The 27,219-nt window shown below is 35.7% G+C and overlaps 1 protein-coding gene across 7 annotated transcripts in view; it reads right to left on the bottom strand.

Moving 5' to 3' along the window:
* Heatr5a (HEAT repeat containing 5A) overlaps positions 1-27,219 on the bottom strand; it is a 111,147-nt gene that overhangs the window by 52,518 nt on the left and 31,410 nt on the right. For all 7 annotated transcript variants that reach the window (XM_074068204.1, XM_074068209.1, XM_074068207.1 and 4 more), the window contains 6 exons: positions 26,958-27,208; positions 23,699-23,810; positions 20,962-21,114; positions 19,837-19,936; positions 7,689-7,798; positions 88-251 (listed from right to left, as the gene is read on the bottom strand). In XM_074068204.1, the coding sequence (XP_073924305.1) occupies positions 88-251; positions 7,689-7,798; positions 19,837-19,936; positions 20,962-21,114; positions 23,699-23,810; positions 26,958-27,208 (890 nt within the window). The remainder of the gene's footprint in view (positions 1-87; positions 252-7,688; positions 7,799-19,836; positions 19,937-20,961; positions 21,115-23,698; positions 23,811-26,957; positions 27,209-27,219) is intronic.

The following is a 27,219-nucleotide window of genomic DNA, read 5'->3' as shown; positions in this document are numbered from 1 at the left end:
GAGGAAAAAAGAGGCATGAGGCTTTAAAATTAAAAATCACTGTTCGCAGACTAAATCTACTCAAGAATTATTTTAAAATGGCCATACCTGTTCTTCAATAAATCTGTGGTCAGTCTCTTGTAACAAAGGACTTAATATCAAAAGATCATCTTGATGACAGAGGGATGGAAGTAAACATGTAGATGCTACCACCTGGATGTCAGGGACTGTCAGGTCAGCAGCCAGTTCTTTGAGAATGGCACAGAAGTTTCCTGTTGAGTCAGAGAAAAAAAGAGCAATTAGCAAGGTAGTAGTTCCAGTTAACTGATTAACAGTATGGATTCAAGCAGCTCAGGGAGCTTTAATCCACACCAAGGCCAATTTTAATGCATCACATCCAAGGACTACACTTCTCATCTTTGAAAACTACCCTACAAATGAGTGGCTCAACTATGTGTTGTTGGACACAGCAGGTAGTGAAAAGACATTTCAAAATTTATACCTTATGATCTTGAGCAAATATGAACATTATTTAAAATAAAAAAACAAAGTATAAAAATAGATTTAGGAGTCTAATAGTTTCATGCCTTGAGCATGAAATAAACTGTATTCTTTTTCTTATTTAAAAACAAAACAAGCCAGGTGCCAGTGTCTCACATCTGTAATCCTAACTACTCAGGAGAAAGAGACCAGGAGGATTGTGGTTCAAAGCCAGCCCCTGGCACAGCTTGAGAGACCCTATCTTGAAAATACCCAATACAAAAAAGGGATGGTAGAGTGGCTCAAGTGGTAGAGCACTGCCTAGCAAGTGTGAGGCACTGAGTTCAAACCACAGCACCACAAAAAACAAAAGACAAGCAAACAACCCCAACACACACCAAAATTAAAAAAAAAAAAAAAAAAAAAAAACCAGGACTGGGAACATGGTTCAAGCAGAAGAGTGCTTACCTGGCATGTGCAGAGCCCCATGTTCAATTCCCATTACTACAAAATTGAACAGGCCATTTAAAAAAAACCCCAAAACAAAACAGGTTGAGCACATAGCTCACTCATAGAATGCTTGCTTGCGCAGTGTGTGTGAGGCTCTGGGTTCAATCCCCAGCACGCCCCTTTCCACATACACACACAAAAAATGATTTAGCCTGATGTGGCGGCATGTACCTGTAGTTCCAATTATTTGGGAGGATTAGGTAGGAGGATACTTGAGCCCAGGGGGTGGAGGCTAGCCTAGACAAGACGGTAAGATCCTGTCTCTTAAAAAGAACAAAACAAAATCCTACTTTTAAAAAAGCAGAAGCTGTGTGTGGTGGTGCATGCCTGTAATCCCATTACTTAGGAGACTTAGGAGGACTGAGGGTTTGAGGCCAGTCTGGGATATAGTGAGACCCTGTTTCAAAAAGACAATGAACAAATAAGTAAATAAATAAAAATTTAAAAATGTAGAGCCCTGAAAATGTTGCACATTTTTTATTATGGAAAAGTTCAAACAAATGAAAATGAGACATTATTATTATAACCCCTCTATCTCTACCAAGCATGTGCTCATCACTTATCCTCACCAGCTGGAACAATCCTGCTTTACCATATCCCAAACTCACTATCCCACCATCCTTCATGTTATTATGAAGCAACCCTAAATAGCATTATCATTTCCTCTACAAACAAAGGATGTTTTATTTTAAACATAATCTCACTATCATAACACTTCCATGTTTTTAAAAAGCACTAAGCATCAAATCAGTGTTCAAAATTCTTACTGCTTCATATATGCTTATTTTTGTTTGTTTTTATGTCTGAGTGCAGATCTATGTATGGTCTACATGTTAAACCTAGTTGATATATTTTTTTTTGGTGGGGGCAGTACTGGGATTTAAACTAAGAACCTCACACAAGTGAGGCAGTTCCTGTACTACTTGAGCCACTCACCAGCCCTAGTTGATATACTTTAAATTCCTTTCAATCTAATATTCTCTTTTACCTATTTCTCTTCTTGTACTTAATTTGAGGAAGCAAGGGTATTTCTTTTGTTGAACATTCTACAGTCTGAATTTTGATGATTATAGCCCCCTGGTGCAGTTTACTTTAGTTTGTAAACTAAACTCTAACATCTGCTTTTTATTTTCTTTTTTGGTACACTGGTAGTTGAATGCAGAAGTAGTTCATTTTTGTTTAGTAATTTTTTTGGGGGGAGTGCTAATCTACTTCATAGGTAGTACTGTGTTATTCCACAAGACAAGATATGCTGAGTGCCAGTGTCTCACACCTCTAAATCTAGCTGCTCGGGAGGCAGAGATCAGTAAGATCACAGAGCTCAGCCCAAGCAAAAGCTTGAGGGACCCTATCTCAAAAATACACAACACTGGGGCTGATAGAATGGCTTAAGGGGTAAGAGCACCTGCCTAGAAAGCGTGAGGCCCTGACTTCAAACACCAGTACCACCAAAACAACAAAAAAGAGAATTCTGAAAAAGAGATCCATTTATCACACTGACCTAAATTATCATCTCAAAGATGTTTTATCCTAATTTTTGATTAATTATCAATAGAAAATTTTATTTACATTGAGCTTACTTGGCTTTTGCCAGTTTGTAACTTAAGTACTATAGGAATAAGCAAAAACTGCCTTAGAGAAGTATTCATTTTTGCAGGTGTTTCTTTTGGCAGCACTGAGGTTTGAACTCAGGGCCACACACTTGCTACCCAGGTGCTCTTACCATTAGAGCCACTCTACCAGCTACAAGAGTAATAGAGTAATAGCATCAAGATAAAATGAAGATTGGAGGTCATATCCACCAATCAGAAGTGATAAGTGGCAGGTAAGTTAGGAAGAGTACATGCGCCATAATTTTCCTTTCCTTCCTCTCTCCTTGTTTATCTTTTTTTGGAGGAGTGTTGCTATGTAGCCCAGGCTGACCTCAAGCAATCCACCTGACTAAGCCTCCTGAGTAGCTGCAATACACAGAAGTGCTACTATTACCAGCCTAATTCCCCATCCCATATCATTACCGCTAGTAACAATAAATATTTATTAGGAAATTACTAAAAACTTTACACAAAACCCTCACAAACCTCATGAGGTTGGGTTAGTACTGTCATTTTCTAGATGAAGAAATATAAATCATTTATTCCTTGTTGGAGATCATAAAACAATTACATAGCAGAGTTAGGCTGAAACTCAGGGAGTCAAGCTCCAGAACTTGAGCTTTTAACCACTATGCTCAATTACACATTTATTCAAGATGCATTTAAGATGCTACAGAGAAATTTTTTTATTATATTTATCTTACTTTCAAGAAGCTATAAGCTATGGGACACAAATACACATATGTAACTATAATATGCAGATAGGAAATACTATGTTGCCTAAAAGATGAAAACATAAGGACTATTAAGTTTAGATAAACGGGGCTGAAGGAGTGACTCAAGCACTACAGCACCTGCCTGGCAAGCACAAAGACCTGAGTTCAAATCCTCGTGCTGCAAAACAAAAAAAGTTTAACTGGGCACCAGTGGCTCATGCCTGTAATCCTAGCTACTCAGGAGACAGAGATCAGGAGGATCACGGTTCGAGGCCAGCCTGGGCAAATAGTTCACAAGACACTATCTCAAAAATGCCCGTCACATAAAAGGACTGGTGGAGTGGCTCAAGGTGTAGGCCACTGAGTTCAAAACCCAGTGTGGAAAAAAAAAAAAGTTTAGAGAAAGGAAAGATTACAAGTAGGAATGGGGGATGGTAGACAGGGATCAATGAAGGCTTAATAAAACAAATGAGAGATGTTCACAGGAATGTCAGTAAACTTAGTTACCAGCATATGACATTCAGCAAAGTAATTTTGCTGGTAGTACAACATGTAAGGTATGTTTGGTTCTGCAACTAAGTGTGAAAATAGTGGGAAATATCTATTTTTCAGTTAAAGTGACTCCATGCATAACTGTCCCTAGATTCTTAAAGATTTTGAAATGCAAATATGCTTTTGCCATAGAATTTTTTGAGATGTGGTGCCATTTCAACGCAGGGCCTCATGCTTGCTAGGGAGCCACTCTACCAGACCCAATGTAGAATTTTTTCATTGACTTTCTGGTGTTATGATGAGTTTTTCAAAGCACAGAATATTAAAATATTGGAAATGAGATCCATACCAAAACTACACAAATAGAAACTGAGAATTCAATTTTTCCATCACAGCCTTCAGCTGGGCATGGGTGGCTCACACCTATAACCCTAGCTACTTGGGAGGCTGAGATTGGGAAGATCATGATTCAAGGCCAGCCTGCGCAAGCAGCAGGTGAGAACCCATCTCCAAAACAACCACAGCAAAATGGACTGGAGGTGTGGCTCAACCCGTAGAGCACCTGCTTTATAAGTGTGAAGCCCTGAGTTCAAACTTAGACCCACTCAAAAAAAAAAAAAAAAAGAAAAGAATAAAAAAATCACTCTGAAAGAGATTGAAAAATCTACTGTTAAATTTATATGGAAACACAAGAGGCCACGAATAGCCAAGGCAATACTCAGTCAAAAGAACAATGCTGGAGGTATCACAATACCTGACTTCAAACTATATTACAAAGCAATAACAATAAAAACAGCATAGTACTGGCACAAAAACAGACATGAAGACCAGTGGAACAGAATAGAGGACACAGCTATGAAGCCACACAACTATAACCAATTTGTCTTTGACAAAGGAGCTAAAAATATACGATGGAGAAATTACAGCCTCTTCAACAAAAACTGCTGGGAAAACTGGTTAGCAGTCTGCAAAAAACTAGATCCATGTATATCACCCTATACCAAGATTAACTCAAAATGGATCAAGGATCTTAATATCAGACCCCAAACTCTAAAGTTGATACAGGAAAGAGTAGGAAATACTCTGGAGTTAGTAGGTATAGGTAAGAACTTTCTCAATGAAACCCCAGCAGCACAGCAACTAAGAGATAGCATAGATAAATGGGACCTCATAAAACTAAAAAGCTTCTGTTCATCAAAAGAAATGGTCTCTAAACTGAAGAGAACACCCACAAGAGTGGGAGAAAATATTTGCCAACTATACATCAGACAAAGGACTGATAACCAGAATATACAGGGAACTTAAAAAACTAAATTCTCCCAAAACTAATGAACCAATAAAGAAATGGGCAAATGAACTAAACAGAACTTTCTCAAAAGAAGAAATTCAAATGGCCAAAAAACACATGAAAAAATGCTCACCATCTCTAGCAATAAAGGAAATGCAAATTAAAACCACGCTAAGATTCCACCTCACCCCTGTTAGAATAGCCATCATCAGCAACACCACCAACAACAGGTGTTGGCGAGGATGCGGGGAAAAAGGAACCCTCTTACACTGTTGGTGGGGATGTAGACTAGTACAACCACTCTGGAAAAAAATGTGGAGGCTACTTAAAAAGCTGGACATCGATCTACCATTTGATCCAGCAATACCACTCTTGGGGATATACCCAAAAGACTGTGACACAGGTTACTCCAGAGGCACCTGCACACCCATGTTTATTGCGGCACTATTCACAATAGCCAAGTTATGGAAACAGCCAAGATGCCCCACCACAGACAAATGGATTAAGAAAATGTGGTATCTATACACAATGGAATTTTATGCAGCCATGAAGAAGAACGAAATGTTATCATTCGCTGGTAAATGGATGGAATTGGAGAACATCATTCTGAGTGAGGTTAGCCTGGCCCAAAAGACCAAAAATCGTATGTTCTCCCTCATATGTGGACATTAGATCAAGGGCAAACACAACAATGGGATTAGACTATGAGCACATGATAAAAGCGAGAGCACACAAGGGAGGGGTGAGGATAGGTAAGACACCTAAAAAATTAGCTAGCATTTGTTGCCCTTAACGCAGAGAAACTAAAGCAGATACCTTAAATGCAACTGAGGCCAATAGGAAAAGGGGACCAGGAACTAGAGAAAAGGTTAGATCAAAAAGAATTAACCTAGAAGGTAACACCCACGCACAGGAAATCAATGTGAGTCAATACCCTGTATAGCTATTATCTCAACCAGCAAAAACCCTTGTCCCTTCCTGTTATTGCTTATACTCTCTCTACAACAAAATTAGAAATAAGGGCAAAATAGTTTCTGCTGGGTATTGAGGGGGTGGGGGGGAGAGGGAGGGGTGGAGTGGGTGGTAAGGGAGAAGGTGGGGGCAGGGGGGAGAAATGAGCCAAGCCTTGTATGCACATATAAAAAAAAAAATCACTCTGAAGATGAGAATCTGCTAGATCACCACAAAGAAAAGTTATTTCAATTCTTAAGTATTTTCCATGTAACAAAGGCAATTTGATATGTCTTAAGACTTTTTGACAGTATATTGAGGCAATTGAGATATATATATATATATATATATATATATATTTTTTTTTTTTTTTTTTTTCCCTCTTTGGGCTACACTGGGGTTTAAACCCAGGGTTTCATGCTTGCTAAGCAGGCACTCTTACCACTTGAGCCAATCCACCAGTTGAAAATATTTTTTTTCTTAAACTGAAAAGACCTGAAGTAACATTCAACTTAATATGGTTGGCTGAAAATTACCAATACTAAAAAAAATTAAGACATTCCCATGCAAGACAATTTTTAGCTTTTAATTCCTAGAATAAACATCTTGATTTATTCATTGTAGCAACATTTTTTCTTTCTCCTGGTGGAAGTACTGAGGTTTGAACTCAGGGAGCTCCGCCGTAGGCAGGAGCACTACTGCTTAAGCCATTCCACCACCCCTATATGCTCTGGTTATTTTGAAGATAGGGTATCGCTTTTTTGGTTATTTTGAAGATAGGGTATTGCTTTTTCCCGAGGCTAGCCTAAACCTCGATCCTCTTTTTTTATGCTTCCCACTACAGCTGGGATGACAGGTACATGCCATGATGCTGAGGTGTTTTTCACTAGACGGGGACTAACGGTTTGCTTAGGCTAGCCTAGAAATGTAGTCCTTAGTTTTGTGCATAACTTGGATGACAGGTGTGAACTGCCATGCCTAGCTATTGGTTGAGATGGGGTCTTGGGAACTTTTTGCCAATTAATTTTAAAATAGGGCTAAGCTCATTATTATTTTTTAGTTTCTTTTATCAACTGCAGAGTTCCAATAACCCAAAGTCACCTTTGAGCCTAATAAGAGCAAAAATCATAGTATAAATTTGTAAAATCAATTGAATTTTTGCAATATTAACTCTTTTTTTTTTTTTTTGGCAGTATTGGGGTTTGAAATCAGGGTTTTATGCTTTGCTTGGCAAGTGCTCTACTTCTTAAGACATGCCTCCATCTCTTAAACTTTTATCTTGGCAGAATTAAGAACAGAATAATGGAGAGGAAATATACTCTAAATAGTCATTCTAGAAGAAAACTAGGAATAGCCAAATTTATAATACATGTATATTATAAATCCTGTATAATCCCTGGAGTAAAATGATAATCTTTGTGACTCATTCTCCCTCACACAGCAGAACTAGGGGCTTATTTCTTAGGAGAGAAGAAAGGACCATATGAAAAAGGAGGCTTCTAAAAAATGTATTTTATTTGTCATAAAACAGTGAACACATGGATTAAGATTAGACTCTAAACCGCTGAGAAATAGTGTACTGCCATTATGATTCATTCATTCAGATATTTAATGATCCAACTATTACTTTCTAGGTAGACTAGTAAAAACCAATAAAACATTTTGGTCTAAGGCACATACCTGCATATGTTTCAGGAGGTAACAAAATCAATAGTTCATAAAGCCTTTGTCTATAAACTACTGATGGTGTTTTCAAAGGACTTCCATATGTTTTTAGTATTGAAGAAAGCCTTAAAACAAAAGAAAAAGTGTATCTTAAGTGTGCAAGTTAAATGATAATGTACACATACTGAACAAGCTGCCATATAAACACAAATGAACTATATACATTAATGAACATAAGTGCTAACTTGTATTTTTAAAGTAAGGTGTGATAATAAGGTATAAGAGAGATTTTAAGTATCACATGCAGAAATCACTTGCTATCTCTTCCATCATCCTTCATTAAACAAAACTATATAGTTAATTTTTATTTCTATGACCACAAGTATTACAGCTGAATCCTGAAACACTTACTATAAGATTCTGAACTTTTCAACGTGGCATTTATCAAAACCAGAAATCTATTATGTATAAAAGTGATCAAAGAAAACATACAGATGTGAAACACAAATGTCTAGAGAAAACCCAAGCATTTGTTAGAAAGTCAACCTGCCTAGTATGTGAGAAGCCATGGGTTTGATTCCCAGCACTTCAAAAAATAAAACAAAACAAAAAAAGAAACTAGAACTGAAATGCCACCACTCAGTAAGAATGGATCACCCCAAACCGTAACTTCTCTTTTAATGAAATATAGGCTGAGCCAATGTTTCCCTAAAAGTTCCATTCATAAACTCTTACCATTTTTCTACTTTCACTTACATGCACTGCTTTTTCTTTATCTTCTGTTGATCTTTATTACTTGTATTGAGGCATCTCTTTACCAATGCTCAATCACTTAACATTTATCGAAGAACTACTTTTTGCGATGTACCATGCTATCAACTAGAAATGTGATTTCTATCTCTTTTAGCAATACAGAAATTCAATGGAATTGCTTTTATTATGCCATTGGATTATATGTGTCATGGCATGAGGTTTCCAGATTCTCTATGAAATTCTGACAATGTTTATTCATTTTTACTTTCTAGATTACTGCTTGTTATTTCTCATTTTTAGAAGAAAAGGACTCTAAAGACCAATAATCGTATGTTTTCCCTCATATGTGGACTTTAGATCAAGGGCAAATACAGCAAGGGGATTGGACTTTGGTCACATGCTAAGGCGAGAGCACACAAGGGAGGTATGAGGATAGGTAAGAAATCCAAAAAACATGATAGTATTAGATGTCCTCAATGAAAAGGAACTAATGCAGAAACTTTAAACCAATAGAAGGGGACCAGGAATTAGAGAAAAGGTCAGTCCAAGAAGAATCAACTTAGAATGTAACACATATGTACATGAAAGCAATGTGAAGAATCTCCCTATATAGCCATCCTTATCTCAACTAGCAAAAACCCTTTGTCTTCTTATTATTGTATATACCCTCTCTTCAACAAAATTAGAGATAAGGGCAAAAGAGTTTCTGCCTGGAAGCAAGGGAGTGGGGTGGGGGGGAGCGGGAGGAAAGGGAGGGTATAGGGGGTAGGGGGGAGAAATGACCCAAATATTGTATGCACATATGAAAAAAATGAAAAAAATTTTAAAAAACACTTCTTTACTGTTTTATTTCTCACTTTAAAATACTGGTTCCAGGAGTGTAATATTCTCATGCTTTAGGCATGGAATAGATTTTGTGTTCTTTTTCCTATTATGAAATAAAATACTGGATCAATTTTGTAAGTTTCAGCTTGGTAAACACTATACTGAAAATATTTACAAAATCTTGGTAGATTTTTTTAGTTATGGAAGTTAAATATAAGTCCACTACATTTTTGTGTTTCTCTAAAGTCAGAACAGAAAATTACAGTTAACAGAATGAAAACTATTCAATCATATTCATAAGATGTTAAAAAATAAGATATTATATAGTTTAACTCCTGTAGCACTCATTTAATTTATATAAAATAAAATTTAGTTCAGGAGTATGTGTGAATATATTTAAAGAAAAAAAATACAGGAAAGCATTTTTACTGGTTTCTGCTTCCATTAGGAGGGAAGATTAATTTCTGAAGAATCTTACTATAACATGTAAATAAGTACATATAAAAGTATATCTTATTCTGGATAAAAGATCATTTGCATGGGTAATCCTAAAGAAAGGGACTTTTCCAAGATCACCCACTCTGATTCCAGTAAAGACAAATTAACATTAAAAAAAAAAAAAAGCATGAAACAAAACATGAGCTTATATTAGAAAGGAAATAAAAATACCAATACCAACACAAGGACTTGGGACTAGCTTGTACCCATGATAAGGTAGAGATGATAAAGTGAGTGCAAAGTGGGGACCCCTAAAAGGCTTAAGAAGGTCTCAGGTCGTAGCAGAGGCATATCAGATTATACCAAGCTGAAGAGAGAATTAGTGAACTGGAAAACAGAGCTACAAGAATAATCCACAGTGTAGCAGATAGAAAAGAAGACAGAAATATCATGGAAGATGAACATATCTAAAACTTATCTAACAAGGTGGAGAGTGGGGAATGTGTTGATAGAATGGAGAGCAAGTGATATTTGAAGAGATAATAACAGGCAATATTCTAGAACTGTTATAATACACAAGTTTAACAAAACATATAGCAAGTAGGATAAAGAAATCCATAAATTGCCAGTCTAAAGCAGAATGTCAGATTCAATTTTTTAAAACTCCAACTTTATGAGATATACCTAAGAAGATAATGTTATGGAAAAGGAAATATACCACACAAAGATTACAATAAAAAGGATAAAGACAGTTACTGTATGCAAAAGGATTCATGATAAAACTATAATTCTAAATGCCTATATGCCTAATTTAAAAATTCAAAATATGAAAAACAAAAATTAAAGATTTTACAGGAAGAAATCAGTAAGCCCAGAAGCACAGAAGAAGGTTTTTGCTTTTTTTATTTAAATAGCGGTCACTGTTAATTGATAGGTTAAACTAATAAAAAAAGTGAAGACAGCACAATGGAATTTCAAAACATTCACCTGTGAACAGAGCAAGTCTCAATAAATTTGAAAGGACAGGTAACACATGCATCATAGTCACCAACTACAAAGTACTAAGAATAATTTACTATAGGCTGGGCATGGTAGCTGGAATCTGCAATCTCAGCTACACAGGAGATAGGGATAGGAGGAGTAAGATTTGCAGAAAGCCTGTGCAAAATGTTAGCAAGATCCAATCTCAACAAATAAGCTGGATGTGGAGATGTATGCTGTGATGCCACCTATGCAGTAGGCCATAGGTAGCAGATTGAAATCCAGGCTGGCCCAAGCAAAATGCAAGACCTTACCTAAATATAACTACAGCAAAAAAAGGCTGGAGACACGGCTCAAGTAGTAGAATGCCTGCCTAGCAAGTGTGAGGCCCTGAATTAAAATTCCATACCACACATACACACTAAAAAATGATTTACTAATTACAATGCTTAAAAATCATTAACAAAATTTTAAAATTTAAGAACATACTTCTGAACAAATCAAAGAAAACAAAAATGTAAAACTATTTCATATGGAGCCCCAAAACAAACAGAAGGAGAGAAATAATTAAAATAAGGGCTGAAATCAACAAAATAGAAACAAACAAACAAACAAAAAACCGTATGAAGAATTAATGAAACAAAAAGGGGGTTCTTTGAAAAAATAAATAAGATTGACAGACCCCTGGCAAACCTGACTAAAATGAGGAAAGAAAAAACTCAAATCAGTAAAATCAGAAATGCAAAAAGGGAAGTAACAGCAAACACCACGGAAATCCAGGAAATCATCAGAAACTACTTTGAGAGCCTACACTCTTAATAAATTTGAAAACTCTGAAGAAATGGACAGATTTCTAGATACTTAGGACCATCCAAAACTGAAACAAGAGGACATTAATCACCTGAATAGATCTGTAACACAAAAAGAAATTGAAGCAGCAATTAAGAGACTCCCCCTCAAAAAAAGTCCTGGACCTGACGGATTCATTGCTGAATTCTATCAGACATTTAAAGAAGAACTAATACCAACCCTCCTTAAACTGTTCCATGAGATAGAAAGGGAAGGAACACTGCCTAACTCGTTTTATGAAGCCAACATTACTCTCATCCAAAAAACAAGACAAAGACACCTGTAAAAAAGGAGAACTATAGGCCAATCTCCCTAATGAATATCGATGCAAAAATCCTCAATAAAATAATGACAAACCAAATCCAACAACACATCAGAAAGATCATATACCACGCCCAAGTCAGCGTCATCCCAAGGATGCAGGGGTGGTTCAATATACCCAAATCTATAAACGTAATACAGCACATTAATAGAAATAAAGACAAAAACCACTTGATCATCTCCATAGATGCAGAAAAAGCCTTTGACAAGATCCAATACCACTTCATGATAAAAGCACTAAGAAAACCAGGAATTGAAGGAATGTACCTTAACATTGTAAGGGCTATATATGACAAACCTATAGCCAACATCATACTTAATGGTGAAAAATTGAAACCATTTCCCCTAAAATCAGGAGCAAGACAAGGGTGCCCACTATCCCCACTCTTTTTCAACACAGTACTGGAATTCCTAGCCAGAGGAATTAGGCAAGAAGAAATAAAAGGAATACAAACAGGTAAAGAAACTGTCAAAACATGCCTATTTGCAGATGATATGATCCTATACCTTAAAGACCCAAAAAACTCTACCCAAAAACTCTTAGACACCATAAACAGGTATAACAAGGTGGCAGGATACGAAATCAACTTACAAAAATCATTAGCTTTTCTATACAACAACAACAACGAACAAACTGAGAAGGAATACATGGAAACAATTCCATTTACAATGGCCTCAAAAAAAAAAAATCAAATACCTAGGAGAAAACTTAACAAAGGATGTGAATGACCTCTACAAGAATTACAAACCCCTGAAGAAAGAGATCAAGGAAGACTACAGAAGATGGAAAGATCTCCTGTGCTCATGGACTGGTAGAATCAACATAGTAAAAATGGCTATACTACCAAAAGCAATCTACATGTTTAATGCAATTCCCATCAAAATCCCAATGACTTTCATCACAGAGATTGAAAAATCCACTCTAAAGTTCATTTGGAAACACAAGAGACCCGAATAGCCAAGGCAATACTCACCAAAAAGAGCAATGCTGGCGGTATCACAATACCTGACTTCAAACTATATTACAAAGCAATAGCAGTAAAAACAGCATAGTATTGGCACAAAAACAGACACGAAGACCAGTGGAACAGAACAGAGGACCCGGATATGAATCCACATTACTATACCCACCTTATTTTTTAACAAAGGGGCCAAAAATATACGATGGAGAAAAGACAGCCTGTTCAACAAATGCTGCTGGGAAAAGTGGTTATCCATCTGCAAGAAACTAAAACTAGATCCATGTATCTATCACCCTGTACTAGTACCAACTCAAAATGGATCAAGGACCTTAATATGAGACCTGAAACTCTGAAGTTAGTACAGGAAGGAGCAGGAAACACTGGAACAAATAGGTATAGACAAGGACTTTCTCAATAGAACCCCAGTAGCCCAGCAACTAAGAGAAAGAATGGACAAATGGGACTTCATAAAATTAAAAAGCTTCTGCACAACAAAAGAAATGGTCTCTAAACTAAAGAGACCACCCACAGAGTGGGAGAAAATATTTCCAGCTACACATCGGACAAGGGACTGATAACCAGAATATACAGGAACTTAAGAAACTAAACTCTCCCCAAATCAATTAACCAATTAAGAAATGGGCAACTGACCTAAATAGAACTTTCTCAAAAGAAGAAATTCAAATAGCCAAAAAACACATGAAAAAATGCTCACCATCTCTGGCCATAAAGGAAATGCAAATCAAAACCACACTAAGATTCCACCTCACCCGTTAGAATAGCCATCATCAAAAACACCAACAACAACATGTGTTGTGAAGGATGTGGGGGAAAAGGAACCCTCGTACACTGCTGTGGGAATGCAAGCTGGTGCAACCACTCTGGAAAAAAATTTGGAGGCTTCTTAAAAATCTAAACATAGATCTGCCATATGATCCAACAATACCACTCCTGGGGATATACCAAAGGAATGCAACACAGGTTACTCCAAAGGCACCTGCATACCCATGTTTATTGCAGCACTATTCACAATAGCCAAGTTATGGAAACAACCAAGATGCCCCACTACTGACGAATGGATCAAGAAAATGTGGTATTTATGCACAATGGAGGTTTATACACTCATGAAGAAAGATAAAATCTTATCATTTGCAAGTAAATGTATGGAACTGGAGAACATCATTCTGAGCAAGGTTAGCCAGACTCAGAAGACTAAAAATCATGTGTTCTCCCTCATATGTGGTCTTTAGACCTAGAGCAAATACAGCAATGTTGTAGGACTTGGGTTATATGACAAGGGGAGAACATATATGGGAGGTATGGGGTTAGACAGAAAACCCAAAACAAGAAAGCCTTTGATGTCCCCCATTCTAGAGGAATTAATACAGAAACCTGAAAGTGACAGAGGTCAACAGGAGAAGGGGATCAGGAACCAATGTAAAGATCAGTTAGAGATGAATCAATCTGGGTTGTAACACATTTGTACATGATAGCAATGCTAGGAATCTCTCTGTATAGCTGTCCTTATCTCAACTAGCAAAAATGCTATGTCTTTCTTATTATTGCTTATTTCTACTCTTCAATGGAACTGGAGAAAAGCTCAGAACAGGTTCTGCCTGGAAGCGAGGGTGGAGGGGGAGAGAGGGTGGATGCGGGGAGCAGGGGGGTTAAATGACCCAAACAATGTATGCACATGTGAATAAATGAATAATAAAGAAAAATAATTTTAAAATTTTCATATGGAAGTAACAGAATATTAATAATTTTAGGACTCAGTGCCCACTGTTTGTGACTTACCAAGTCAGCATTTATGCAATTTATGTGGGTATGGAAAAGGCTTGCTTTGATTCCAGCTTTGAAATCACAAGAAGTGTCTCCTCTATGAATTAATGTTCCCTCTCAACTATGATCAGAGCAAATTTGAGGAACATGAAGGTCACTGGAGAAAGATGTGCCCCATGTATAGCAACTAGCATCCTCCTGACTAAGATCAGCAGGGGTCTGAAAGGCATGTTCAGACCCATTTTGATTAGAAAGCTCTAATTTTGACTAGTTCCTTTTTATTATGAGTTAATACAGTGTAGCAGTTTAAAAACATGACCTCAGATAGACTAATAAGAAGACCACAAGGCATCACTTTCATGGACCTTCTGTTGCATTCTTCTGACCCAGAGCTACTTTTAGTTTGGTCAGGGTCTGTCTTTAGCTTGTCAATGAATACAATTTTAATTTGTTAATCTTATCTGTTCTAAGAAGTTGTTATGTTTATATCTCTTTATTCCCCAGTTTGAGAAAAAAAAAGTTTACATATAAAGACAGCATAACACCTAATACCATTTAATAAAGGGGGAAAGAGGTTATGGCAATAGGATAGAGGGGGGTGTGAACTTGTTTAAAGTACAGTGTATACATCTGTGGCACCATCACAATGAGACCCCAATGTATTTGTTAACATATGCCAATAAAAATATTTAAGAAAAGGATGTAAGAATTATTTTAATGTTACTACACTGACAAATGTATCTGTAATAGCGTGCTAGATGACTTAGAAGAATATTTACAAGGCCCATAATTTCGCCCATGAAATATTTTTTTTAATCTTCTTTAGAAATGAAGCTGCGTGTAGAATAAGATCACACGTTTGCAAATATCCTTTTTACATATGAAACATTGGCTGTAAGAATTAATGGAAGTATATTTTGCTAATTTTAAGACAAAAAACTCAGAATAATCTAGGTGATTGTTTTTAAACTATGTTGAATTTGTATTTATACATAGACCTAATAAGAAAATGGAACAAGTTTAGTACAATTTGTTTTCATATTGAATGCCCTTGTGTTTTCAGTATAAAATCAGAGTATGTATATCCTTTTTGCATTTTTCTAACAAGAATATAAATCTGAAAAAAGTAGATGATTAAAAAAGTAATGCATAAATCCAAATTAATGCTTATCTTTAATGTCTCTGTTGCATAATACTCATTAATGTTAAAGAAACACATATGTTAGAGGTCTACAAAAAAAAACCTTAGCACTCAGCAACCAGAACTTTGTAGTGAAATTTATAACTAAACTTACATTAGAAGAGAGTTACAAGAAATGATTAAGTTAGGCATTCAACTTAAAGTTTTAATAAAAAGAACAAGAATTCCAGAAAATAGAAAAGACACCATAAAAAATAATAATGAAGTAGAAAACAAACTTCAACACAAGCAAAGCTATTCTTTATAAAAATTAATAGATGTACTCTTAGTGATATGGATCAGGAAAAACAAAAAATGTGTAATAAGAACTTTTCAGGAGTGGAGAAAGATTTTAAAAGCTAATACTAAGAGATACCTAAAGATAACAGTTTATGCTGAAAAATGTAAAGAGGAAGCTGCAAAGTGAAAATTCCTAGAAAAATATAGTTGCCAAATTTGACATAAGTAGATTAAAAAAGCAAAACAAACCCTCCAAATTGGACCTCAAATAGTCAAAAAAAAAAAAAAATTAAAGAAATGGAATATGTAGTGCAAAAAAAAAAAAAAAAAAAAAAAAAACTTCCACTAGCCAGGCACTGGTGGCTCACAGTTGTAATCCTAGCTACTCAAGAGGCAGACATCAGGAGGATCGCTGTTTGAAGCCAGCCCAGGCAAATAGTTCAGGAGACCCTATCTCAAAAAATACCCATCACAAAAAAGGGCTGGTGGAGTGGCTCAAGGTGAAGGCTCTGAGTGCAAACCTCAGTACTGCAAAAAAAAAAAAAAAAACAAACTTCCACCAGACAGATGGTTGCTCACAAAATTTCACAACCAATCACTCCAACTTTGTATACAATCTCTGATAGACATTGGTGAAATACTTACCCACCTTAGTCTACAAGGCCAATAAAGCTTTGACGAAGGCAGTGCAAGAAAATTACATGTCCAAGCTTGGTTTATTTGAGAAATGAAACCAATTAAAAATTTTTTAATAAAAGTTCTTACCAAAAGTTTATCAGATTAAGTGACCTAATAAAATTCAGTCTATTCAGGATAAAAAATAAAACAAGGAGATGGCAAAGTGACTCAAGTCAAAGAGTACCTGCCTAGCAAGTGTTAGGCTCTTAGTTCGAATCCCATACTACCAAAAATAAATAAAAATATGAACAAACAAACAAACAAACCCAAAAGTCACAACCAAGTGGGAATATAATATTACTCTCTCTCTCTTTTTTAATCGGTACTGGGTCTTGAAGTCAGGGCCTCAAGCTTGCTAGGCAGGCACTCTATGACTTGAGCCATTCTGCCAGCCTAAGATCACTCTCTTCAACTGATAAAGAGTATCTACTTAAAAAAAACAAAAGTCTACAACAAACATTATTTTTTATTGGTGAAATATAAGAAGCATTCCAAAACTGCTTGTTATTTGTTTATTTATTAAGACAGGGTCTCTTTAAATAGCCCAGGCTGGCTTCAAACTCACAATCCTTCTGCTTCCACCTCCCAAAGGCTGGGATTACAGCCATGAATCACCACACCTGCTAGATTTTTGTTTCATAAAAGATGGGTGGTCTAGCTACATTGCTCAGGCTGGCCTCAAACAACCCTCCTGCCTCAGCCTCCTAACCAGCTGGGACTATAGATATGTCCCACTGCACCCAGCTTCTACTCAGTTACAAAAGGCAGTTATTTAAATAGTACATATGGGGAGAAAGACAGAATATGAATGCATAAGTACTGTAAATGGAAAAACCCAAGAGAAATTAATACTTAATGTAGGAGAATTTAGCAAGGAGACTACATATAAGATCAGTTACATTTTCATCCAGCAGCAATAAATAGGTTATACCAATTACTTAGTAATTTTATACTAATTTTTTTGGCAGTAAAAGGGTTTGAATTCAGGGCTTCACACTTGCTAGACAGGTGTTCTACCTCTTCAACCACATATTCAACCATAAAGTTTTAAAAAGACATTTAACACCTTTATTTGGAAAAACCTTTTTATTCTTTTTTTTTTTTTTTTCATGGTTCTGGAGGTTTGAACTCAGGGCCTTATGCTTGTTGGGCAGGCACTTTACTACAGAAAAAGTTTTATATTTTGTAAAATACCTCTAACAGCAGAAGTATCATGTTCATGAGTATTATAAAAATGTAAATTATTTTCAAATTTATGTATAAAGTTAATGCAATTACAAGCAAAATTTCAATAGGAGACCCAAAGGGCAAGAATGGCCAAATATATCTAAAGAGGAAAAGGTCAAAATGTTTATAATAATATACTAAAATTTATTCTAAAGAAAATGTGTTGGTGAAGAAATAGGAAAGCACACCAATGGCCAACAATAAAGAGCACAGAAAAAGATTATGTATAGATGGGAATAAAATACGTAAACAAGTGAATGGCAATTACTGAAGGAAGTATAGAATTTTCAAAGAAAAGTACGGGGCAATTTGTTTCCCAAATTAAAAATGAAAGTGAAATTGGATTCTAGCATGTTCTGAATGTGTCTCCCAAAATTCCTGTGTTGAAAACTTTTCTTTTTTTTTTTGTGATACTGGGATTTGAACTCAGGGATTCATGTTTGCTAGGCAGCACTCTACCACTTGAGCCACTGCCCCAGCCTAATGTGTTGAAAAGTTAATCCTCAATTCAATAGTGTTGGAATGCTGCACACTCTGGCTCTGCCCTCATGAACGGATTAATGTCTTGACAAAAGAGCTTGGCAAAGGTAATTGGCTCCTTTTGCCCTTTTGTCCCTTCTGCCATGTGAGGACACAGAATCTGTTCTCTCTCTCCAGAGGATGCAACAATAAGGCACGATCTTAGATCTAGAGACCAAACTCTCAAATAGACAACAAACCTGCTAACACCTTGATCTTGGATACTTAGCCTCCAAACTGTGAGGAATAAATTTCTGTTCTTTACAAATTACCCAGTCTGAGGTATTTTGTCATAGCAGCACAAATGGACTATGACAGATCTCTACCTTACTCCATATAGAAAAAGCAATTCCAGATGGATTAAATACTTAAATATGAAAGACAAAACTTGAAACATTTCAGAGAGAAATATAAGAAAATACAACTTTGCAATAAGGGAGGCTTCTTCAACCAAAAGAACTAAACAAGAAAGTAAGAGACTAATAAATTTGACATTTAAATTAAGTATGTCTGTTAAAAAACTAAGACATTTTTAATATTTTAATGAGTAGCCAAAGAATGGTATTGAAAATGTTAAAAAAATTTTATAAATCAATAAGAAAGCCTGAAAGAAAAATAGGTCAAAGAAATGTTATTAATGCTACAGTTCAGCAATATGCAAATACAGCCTATTGCTGTTTTTATTAATAAAGTTTTATTGAAAACAGCCATCTTTAGTCATCACCTATTATCTGTGTTCAGTAGAGCAGCTGAAGAACAGACCTCATAGCCTACAAAGCCTACAACAGTTACTATCTGGCCACTGACAGGAAACGTTTATAGTCTCTGCTCTAGTTGTGTTTAATTCAAAGGTGGTCATTTTATTCTTATGCTTTATAAGCCATATCTTAAGTGCGTATTTCTGTATACGTAAAATGTTATATTGTTAAACTTTGTTTGCAAAGATGTTCTCTCTAAGCATTTTACTAATTTGGAAATTACAAGTGCTCATGACATGTTGGCCTCTATGTTTTATCTTATATTTATAACTCAAACTTAAGAAAAATATAAACAAACAAAAATCTGCAACTGTTAACAAGCATCCGGTTCTTACGAACACAGAACAGCACTAACAAACCAATAAAACGCATACCTGAAAAGGTTAACAGGCTTAATATTTAATTTCTTGTTAAAACTGCCTGTATGAAAGGTACTTTATTGCCTTCCCTTTTAATATGCATTTTTCTTTTAAGATCCTAGCCTAAAAAAAAAAAAAAAAATCACAAAACTAAGTGATTGCCTTACTATTCAAAAGGAAAATCATTCACAAACCATAGAAACTTGCCTTATTAATGCACTTAAGGATATTACATAATCAAAGAATACCTAATCTTAGAAAATTTTATCAACCTAAATAGCTGATCCTTACTGAGTTAGCAAATCCACAGCACAAGGAAGTGGAGGAAGAAGGCGCTGAATTATCTCCTCAGTAAGGAGTTCACCACAGTGGGAAACAAAACTCTTGACAGCTGAAAAAAAGAACAGACTTTTAGCACAATGCAATCAACTTTTAGATTACAGCATCAGCACTTTTCTTAGAGAAACAAAGAAATGTGGCAAAACCAAAAAACTTCTTGAAACACTAGTATAAAAATGAAGCTAATGTCTTCCATCTGTAAACCTATTTTAAAAAAACTTCATAGAATTACTAAAAGAGACCAGTAATAAATTAACAAAATGTTGTGGTCCAGGGGTTTTACTCAGCCCTTGAGCTCAGAAGTTAAAAAAGATATTAGTGTAGACTTTTAAGTTTGCCAGTTTTATGCAAGTTCTGCAGAATCATGTTGACTTAAGTCAGCACATTAGGACTTCCAGATGTTACCCGAAACAAAGAACTTTCTACCAGAGTTACTTCATATGAGGGATAAAATAAGTATTTTAAGATTAGACTGAGTTTCAAGATGAAATTCAAAATTGCTTTTTTCTTTTTAAGAGTAGTAATGTCATAAGTAAACAAACCCCAAATCAATGCTTCTTAGTCTTTCCAGGGAACCCACCCTTCCTTAGTTCAAATTTTCATGGCAGATATTACTTACAACAGTCTATATATTGTCAAAGGGTACAACTTTCATATATGTATAGACTAAATGGAAACCACGCTTAACCATGCTAATTAAATTAAACCCAAGTATTCCAAAAAGAGCAATGAGTTGGGAGTAGAGCATTTGCCTTGCAACTGTGAGGCTGAGTTCAAACCCCAGTACTACCAAAAAAAGCAAGGAATGAATACCTACTAAGACAAAGCAATCAACAGTTTTCAATGGGTCTGCATTTAATAAAATATGCATTAATTAGCCTAAAGACTAGAATTCTCAAATATATTTTATTACTGTATTCTTCAGTTGTCATAATCAACTAACCACTTATGTTCAGTTACAAAAACCACCACAGGTAGATTTCTTCTCTTACATTAAATGAAACATGGTGCATGTCAAGACAAAGGGTCGGGGGAAAAGTCAAGAGAAAGGGAAAGAAAAGACTAAAGTCAACCTACCAGAGAGAGCACCAGCTCGTCCTTCCAGGGTTACTTGCCATGTAAATGAATCTCCTCGGCTCTTTTCTGTTTCTAGATCTTTAGAAGCTGCTGGAAAGACACATTTCCACAACAGCAGAACTCGAGCTAGGTGATGACTGACAACTGCAGGACCTGTAATTTATTCAACTTGTCACTTTTGTAACTAATTCTAAAGAAGTTACTGTTTAAAACTATTATTAAACAGGAACTTCCCTCTTAAAATGTAAACATTTTAATTCACTACTATAATGTTTTACCTTTCATCTCCTCCCCTCCCTCTCTCTTTAGTACCCAAGACTGAACTAAGTAAGGGCTTCATGTTTGCTAGGCAGTATTGCTCTTTTCTTAACTTCTGGTTCCAAATGTATCTATTACTGAATGGCAGAGGCAGGAGGATCATGAGTTTGAAATAAGCCCAGGCAAAGTTAGTAAGACTCTATCTTAAAAACAAAACAAAACACAACAAAGGGGCTGGGGGCTTAGCTTAAGTGGTACAGAGCTTGCCTGGCAAGCATGAGGCTCTGGGTTCAATCCCCAGTACCACAGCAAGCAAAGAAACAAAAAAACCCTGCAAGGCAAAAATTAAGAATGTATTCCACTTGTTAGGTAAAAATCACTTCTCCAAAAGAGAGTCAAGGCTGACAGTAAGCCTGAGGCAGGAAATACACAATATAAAACCTTATCATGGCAAAACCAAAAATATTACACCAAGGAACACTTTTCATTTTGAAGGGACTCTCACTGACCAAAGAAGAGGATCAAAAGTAATAATGGCTGCACTGTATTGAAACACATAAATATACAAAACTCCATGAGTTTTTAAATAATGATATTTAAAAACTTTACTGGTTCTTTTTGAAAATTGCTAGGATTTTAATACATACTCTAAAACTTGATAAAAAGGGAAGAATAATACATAAGACAATGAATTAAGCTCAGAAAAATACTGAAACATAAAAAATTTTAATTTTTCTATAGTGATTATGAATATACAATAAAATATGACATGCACTAATCTCTTTATTAAAGAAAAAAAGGACCTTGTGTGGTCTTTCTCCAATGGAATGACACTGGTTGTAAGAGCTTTTATCAAAATATTGCTTTTATTAGTTTATTATCTCTTTAATTACTCAAGAGCATCATCAGGCATGAAATACCCACCAACAGCAAATGAAAGCTTGCTACCTTATAGCCATCATAGAGTGAAATGATGACCTATGCCAGGGACCAACAAACTATTTCTGTACAGGGTCAAATAATAAATATCTCAGGCTCTGAAAGCTGAATACTGTTGGAAATATTCAGCTCTGTCACTGAAGTACCTAAACACCACAAGCAACACAAAGACAAATGATCTTACACTCAAATAAAACTTTACTTTTGAAATACTGAATTCTAATATTCATATATTTCTCATGTGTCATAAAATATTCTTTTGTTTTTTTCTCCCAAGCCATTAAAAAAATATACAAGCTATTTTTAAGCTCACCGACCATACAAAAACAGGTGACAAGCCAGATTTAGGCCTTGGGCTAAACCTGATCTAGTTCAATAAATTTCTTTAATCATCTTAAGAATATTACTAAAAGTAATTCTTCACTTGATTACTTATTTCAAATTTTAAATTTCTTATATCCGATCACAATGATTTATTGACCAAATCCAGCCAATTGTTTCATATTCTCACTAACTCATCTAACAGAGACTTAAAACACAATATAACTAATAAAATAATAAAATTAAGTCTTATGGTATATAACTGTAATTACTTATTTCTAATCATTACAATTTAGCTAGGCACGGAGTATCCTAGCTCCTTGGGAGGTGAACATCAGGAGGATCATGGTTCACCGCCAATTGGGCAAAAAGTTTGAGCGATCCCATTTTAGTCAATAAAAGATGGTAGGGTGATGCACGCTTATCATTCCAGCTACCTGAAGAGCATAAAGCCAACCCTAACATAAACTTGAGACCCTAGCTTACAAAATAACCAACGCACAAAAGAGCTAAGGCTCAAGTGGTAGAATGCCTGCCTAGCAAGTGCAAGACTCCAAGTCCAAACTCCAGTAACCACCAAAACAAAACAACACAAACAGAAGAAAAACAAACAAACAAACAAAACACCTAACAACTCAACTGAGCTCCACCACCTTCAATACAAAATGCAACCTTACTGGGTATTACCCATCCTAAAAATAACTATAGAAGTGGATTTGCAGGTTATGGTAAATTCTTTTCCTTACCCTTATACAAGGGTAAAATTTTCTTTCTGAAAATGGATGTGAATGATTTTTGGAAATGTCAGTGATTTTTAGCTTGAGAAATGATCAATTACTGACCTAAGGCTTATAAATTGGTCTGAAAGAGAAAGTCAAGAGGTATCTGTAAACATTTTTAGAAATAAAGTAAATGACTTTTATTCACTTTTTTTTTGGGGGGGGGGGAACTCCCTATGTTGCATGAGCTTGCCTCACACTCCAAGGCTCAAGTGATCCTTCCATCTCAGCACAGTGAGCAGTTGGGACGACAGGCATGTATGTGCCATGGAACATGGCTATAAGTAATTTCCTATGGTAACCACTAGGAGGAAAATGCTTGTGTGGCTACTTAATTTATGATACACATTAAAAGTTAGTCTCATCAAATCATAAACAAGAGTTCTTTCACACTGAAAACACAAAGAACATAATATGTAAACCTTCCAAAGGACTGTTACCTAATGTCATCAGAGCAGCTATCAACAACCATCCAGCTTGTGTGCGCTGGGCCGACAGGCGACTATTTTGAGCAGCAGAACACAGCAAATCCTCTGCTAATGTCATAATAATCTGTTTATGTATAGAAGAATAAGGTAATAAAGTCAGTTTATAAATTATGAGACAAACGAGAACCGCTAATTATAATTTCTTAAGAAATTTACATATAATAAATGACAATGATGTAGAACTGTCATTCATATGGACTACATGATAGGACAATGTCATACAGAACTTATGAAAGAATTAAGTTTTCAGGGTTAAACACTGGTATGTTAGACACAGAAACTCAAAATTTTCTGTAGAGCACAGGTGACATTTTAAAACAGGTATTAACTGAAGTTAATTTTGAATTTATTTTTAGTTTTAACCAATTATCCTCTTTTGATTGGTAATTATCAGGAAAGTTTCATTATACCGGTCTCCCTGTTTTTAAAATTCTATATATCACTTTGATACGTCAATGGGTGATAATGATCTTCTTTAGGCAACAAACCATCCTGGTTGAAAGCAGTCAAAATAATCTCCTATCTAGAGAACTTTCACAGTAGGGTGGGATTCATTATAATGTCATATTTTAAAAGTCTGCAAAGAAAGAAAGAAAACCAAACACAAAAACAGAACTGGGGATGTGGTTCAAGTGGTACAGCACTTGCCTAGTAAGCACTCAAGGCCCAGGGTTCAATTCTCAGTACCACAAAAAAATAAATAAATAAATAAAATTGAGAAACACAAAAACAAAAAAAAAAGAAAATCTATGAAATAGGCAATGTTTCAACACAACAGAAGGAACCAGATAGTTCCCATTTATGGATAATGTGTGTTTACAAAGTACAAAGGATAGGGAGCATGTAATGACTGAGAAAACACCTGTTGCTAATCATCTCTGCAAAAGTGGCAAGTATTAAAAGCTGCATATACATTTCCTAAAAAGGAAGGCTAGTGTATTTTAAAACAACCAACTAACTTATAGTTAATTTAGGATTACCTACAGCCTACACAACAAATGGGTGCCACTCAAAAAAAAAAGTGAAGGACAAGCAGGGTATGGTGGTGCATGCCTGTAACCCCTGCAGTTGGAAGGCTAAAGCAGGAGGATCATGAGTGTGAGGTCAGCCAGGGCTACATAGTAAGTTCAAGGCCAGCCTGGACTGTACAGCAAGATCCTGTAAGTACAAAACAAACCATTTTAGTCAAATCAGGACAAGTGGACATTCTCTCGGAAGGAAAGTTCATAATGAGAACTGACATAAGTTTAATTAAATATATTCAATTATGAGTCTTTGCTTAGGAAAATGTAAGGTGCTAGTTTGGAATGTAACTAAAATTATAAATTTAAATGAGTAATATTGCCTCCCAAAGCTGTCAGTCTCTTTATTCTAATGACACTTGCAAATCTCAAAATATTTTTGGAACTTCTGAAGTTGTGAAATGTTCTTTTGCAGACCCCAAACTGGGGAGGATATACTATAAAACTCAATGACATTAAGTGACAAGAAAATGAAGAAATAAGGGTGATATAGTTTCTCAAAAGCTATTAAATGTATGTGGGTTGTAAGGGCATTCACTATAAAATTCTTTGTCACTTGTAATTCCTAGTTATTAAAAAAGAAACACTATGATTTGCTTATTTTGTAGATTCTATATTTCATATATTTTTCTCTACAAATTTCCTGGTACATTAAAACTGGGTTATTTATTCAGCAGATCTTATATCATTTATCTGTTTCAAATGCTACATTAAAAAAAAAAAGAGACTAAATTTCCCCAGAAAACTACATTTTTTCAGTAGCAATGCAGTTTTGGAGGGATACTTTTAAATCATGAACTAATGAGACTTTTATGTATTTATTGTGTTATAATCAATTAGTCATTATTATCATTTTTGTGAGAACAAGGGTTTGAGCCTAGGTCTTTGAAAGCACTTTACAACTTGAGTCATCTCCATCTACTCCTATTTGCTTTATTTTTCAGATAGGATATTGTGTTTTTACCCAGACTGGTTTCAGACTGTGATCCTCAAACCAAAAACCTCTCGCACAGCTGCGATCACTGACCTGTGCCACCATATAAGGGTTCTTTGTTGAGACTGGGGTGAGGGTAGGGGGCCCAGGCTGGCCTTGAACTGCAATCTTTCCAATCTCTGCCTCCTATGTAGCTGGGATAACAGGTGTGAGCCACTGCATCAGGCCCACAGTCATTATCATTTGTGATATACAATGGAAGCTCAAGGTATCATTCTTATTTATTTATTTTTTTTGGCAGTACTTGGGTTTGAACTTAGGGCTCACACCTGCTAGGTAGGCACTCTGCCAGCCCTTTTTTGGGTTGAGTATTTTTCAAGATAGGGTCTTGTGAACTATTTGCCTGGACTGGCTTTGAACCGCAATACTTCTCATCTCTGCTTCCTGAGAAGCTAAAATTGCAGGTGTGAGCCACCGGTGCCCAGATCTTTTAATTCTTTCATGAATCCCTTGCTTTCTGTCATGACAAAATATTTCAGTTTTATATTGTGCATTTTCTTCCCCAGATCTGAAAACAGCCACTCCTTACTGGATTCCTGATTCTTTTTTGGTGGAAAAAGTTATTTAGAGCCAGTCTGAACATTAGGGTATTCCCTGCTACTGAGTTACCATTGCTTTTTAGACTTTTCAGTGGACAAAATGAGGGTATAAATAGTTTTGGAAAAATTAAATTATGAGTTAATAATGATGATTTCAACTCAAATTTACCACACGGAGCTCTTAATTTTCTTCATTCTACAACTGTAGCTTTTTTTCCTCATAGAAAATCCTGGTTCCTAAGAATATGAATTATTTATCTACTTTGTATTATTTTATGTAAACTAATTTTGAAGAAATACACCAACAACACTAGTAACTAAAATTATTAAATAAAGTTTAAGATTTCTTTCACAGCTCTACTTGTCCTTTACAATAGGCTTTTAAATGCATTTATGTGGTGAAGATAGTTATGTAGGCAATAAAGACTTCAGGAACAAATTTTGTTACTACATGTAGATACTGCTAACAAAAGCAAAGAAAGCACTCCTTTACTGCAGTATAGATAAAACACTTAAAAACCTTCCCTTCATTTTTCACAGCAATTGTGCTGATAGTACTGAACTGCTCAAACAGTTGTGCTGCATGGTTTAACTGCATAATACACAAAGACTAGGACAAATCTGAATCATTATTATATAGAGAATGAAATCATTACCTTGCCCTTTCCATGAGGAATTCCTAAAGGGCAATGTTTCACTGCTCCTAGCAAAGCTGCTACAGCAAAACTAAAGCCAGTCACTGCTTCAGGTGAAGACTTAAGTACAGTAAGTCGTTCAAGACAATGATCTACAAGAGGTGTTAGGTAGGAAGGTAATGCCACAGCAATACAGTGCAAACACCAAGCTGCTGCGAGTCGAACAGAAGTGCTAGGATGAGGAATAACTGAAATGACGCTGTCAAGAAGGCCTGGGAGGACA

The sequence above is a fragment of the Castor canadensis genome, chromosome 3 (genome assembly GCF_047511655.1).
Source record: "Castor canadensis chromosome 3, mCasCan1.hap1v2, whole genome shotgun sequence".
In the NCBI taxonomy this organism is placed as follows: domain Eukaryota; kingdom Metazoa; phylum Chordata; class Mammalia; order Rodentia; family Castoridae; genus Castor; species Castor canadensis.
The sequence above is the reverse complement of the archived record's forward strand: the minus strand, read 5'-3'. Positions and strand labels throughout refer to the sequence as shown.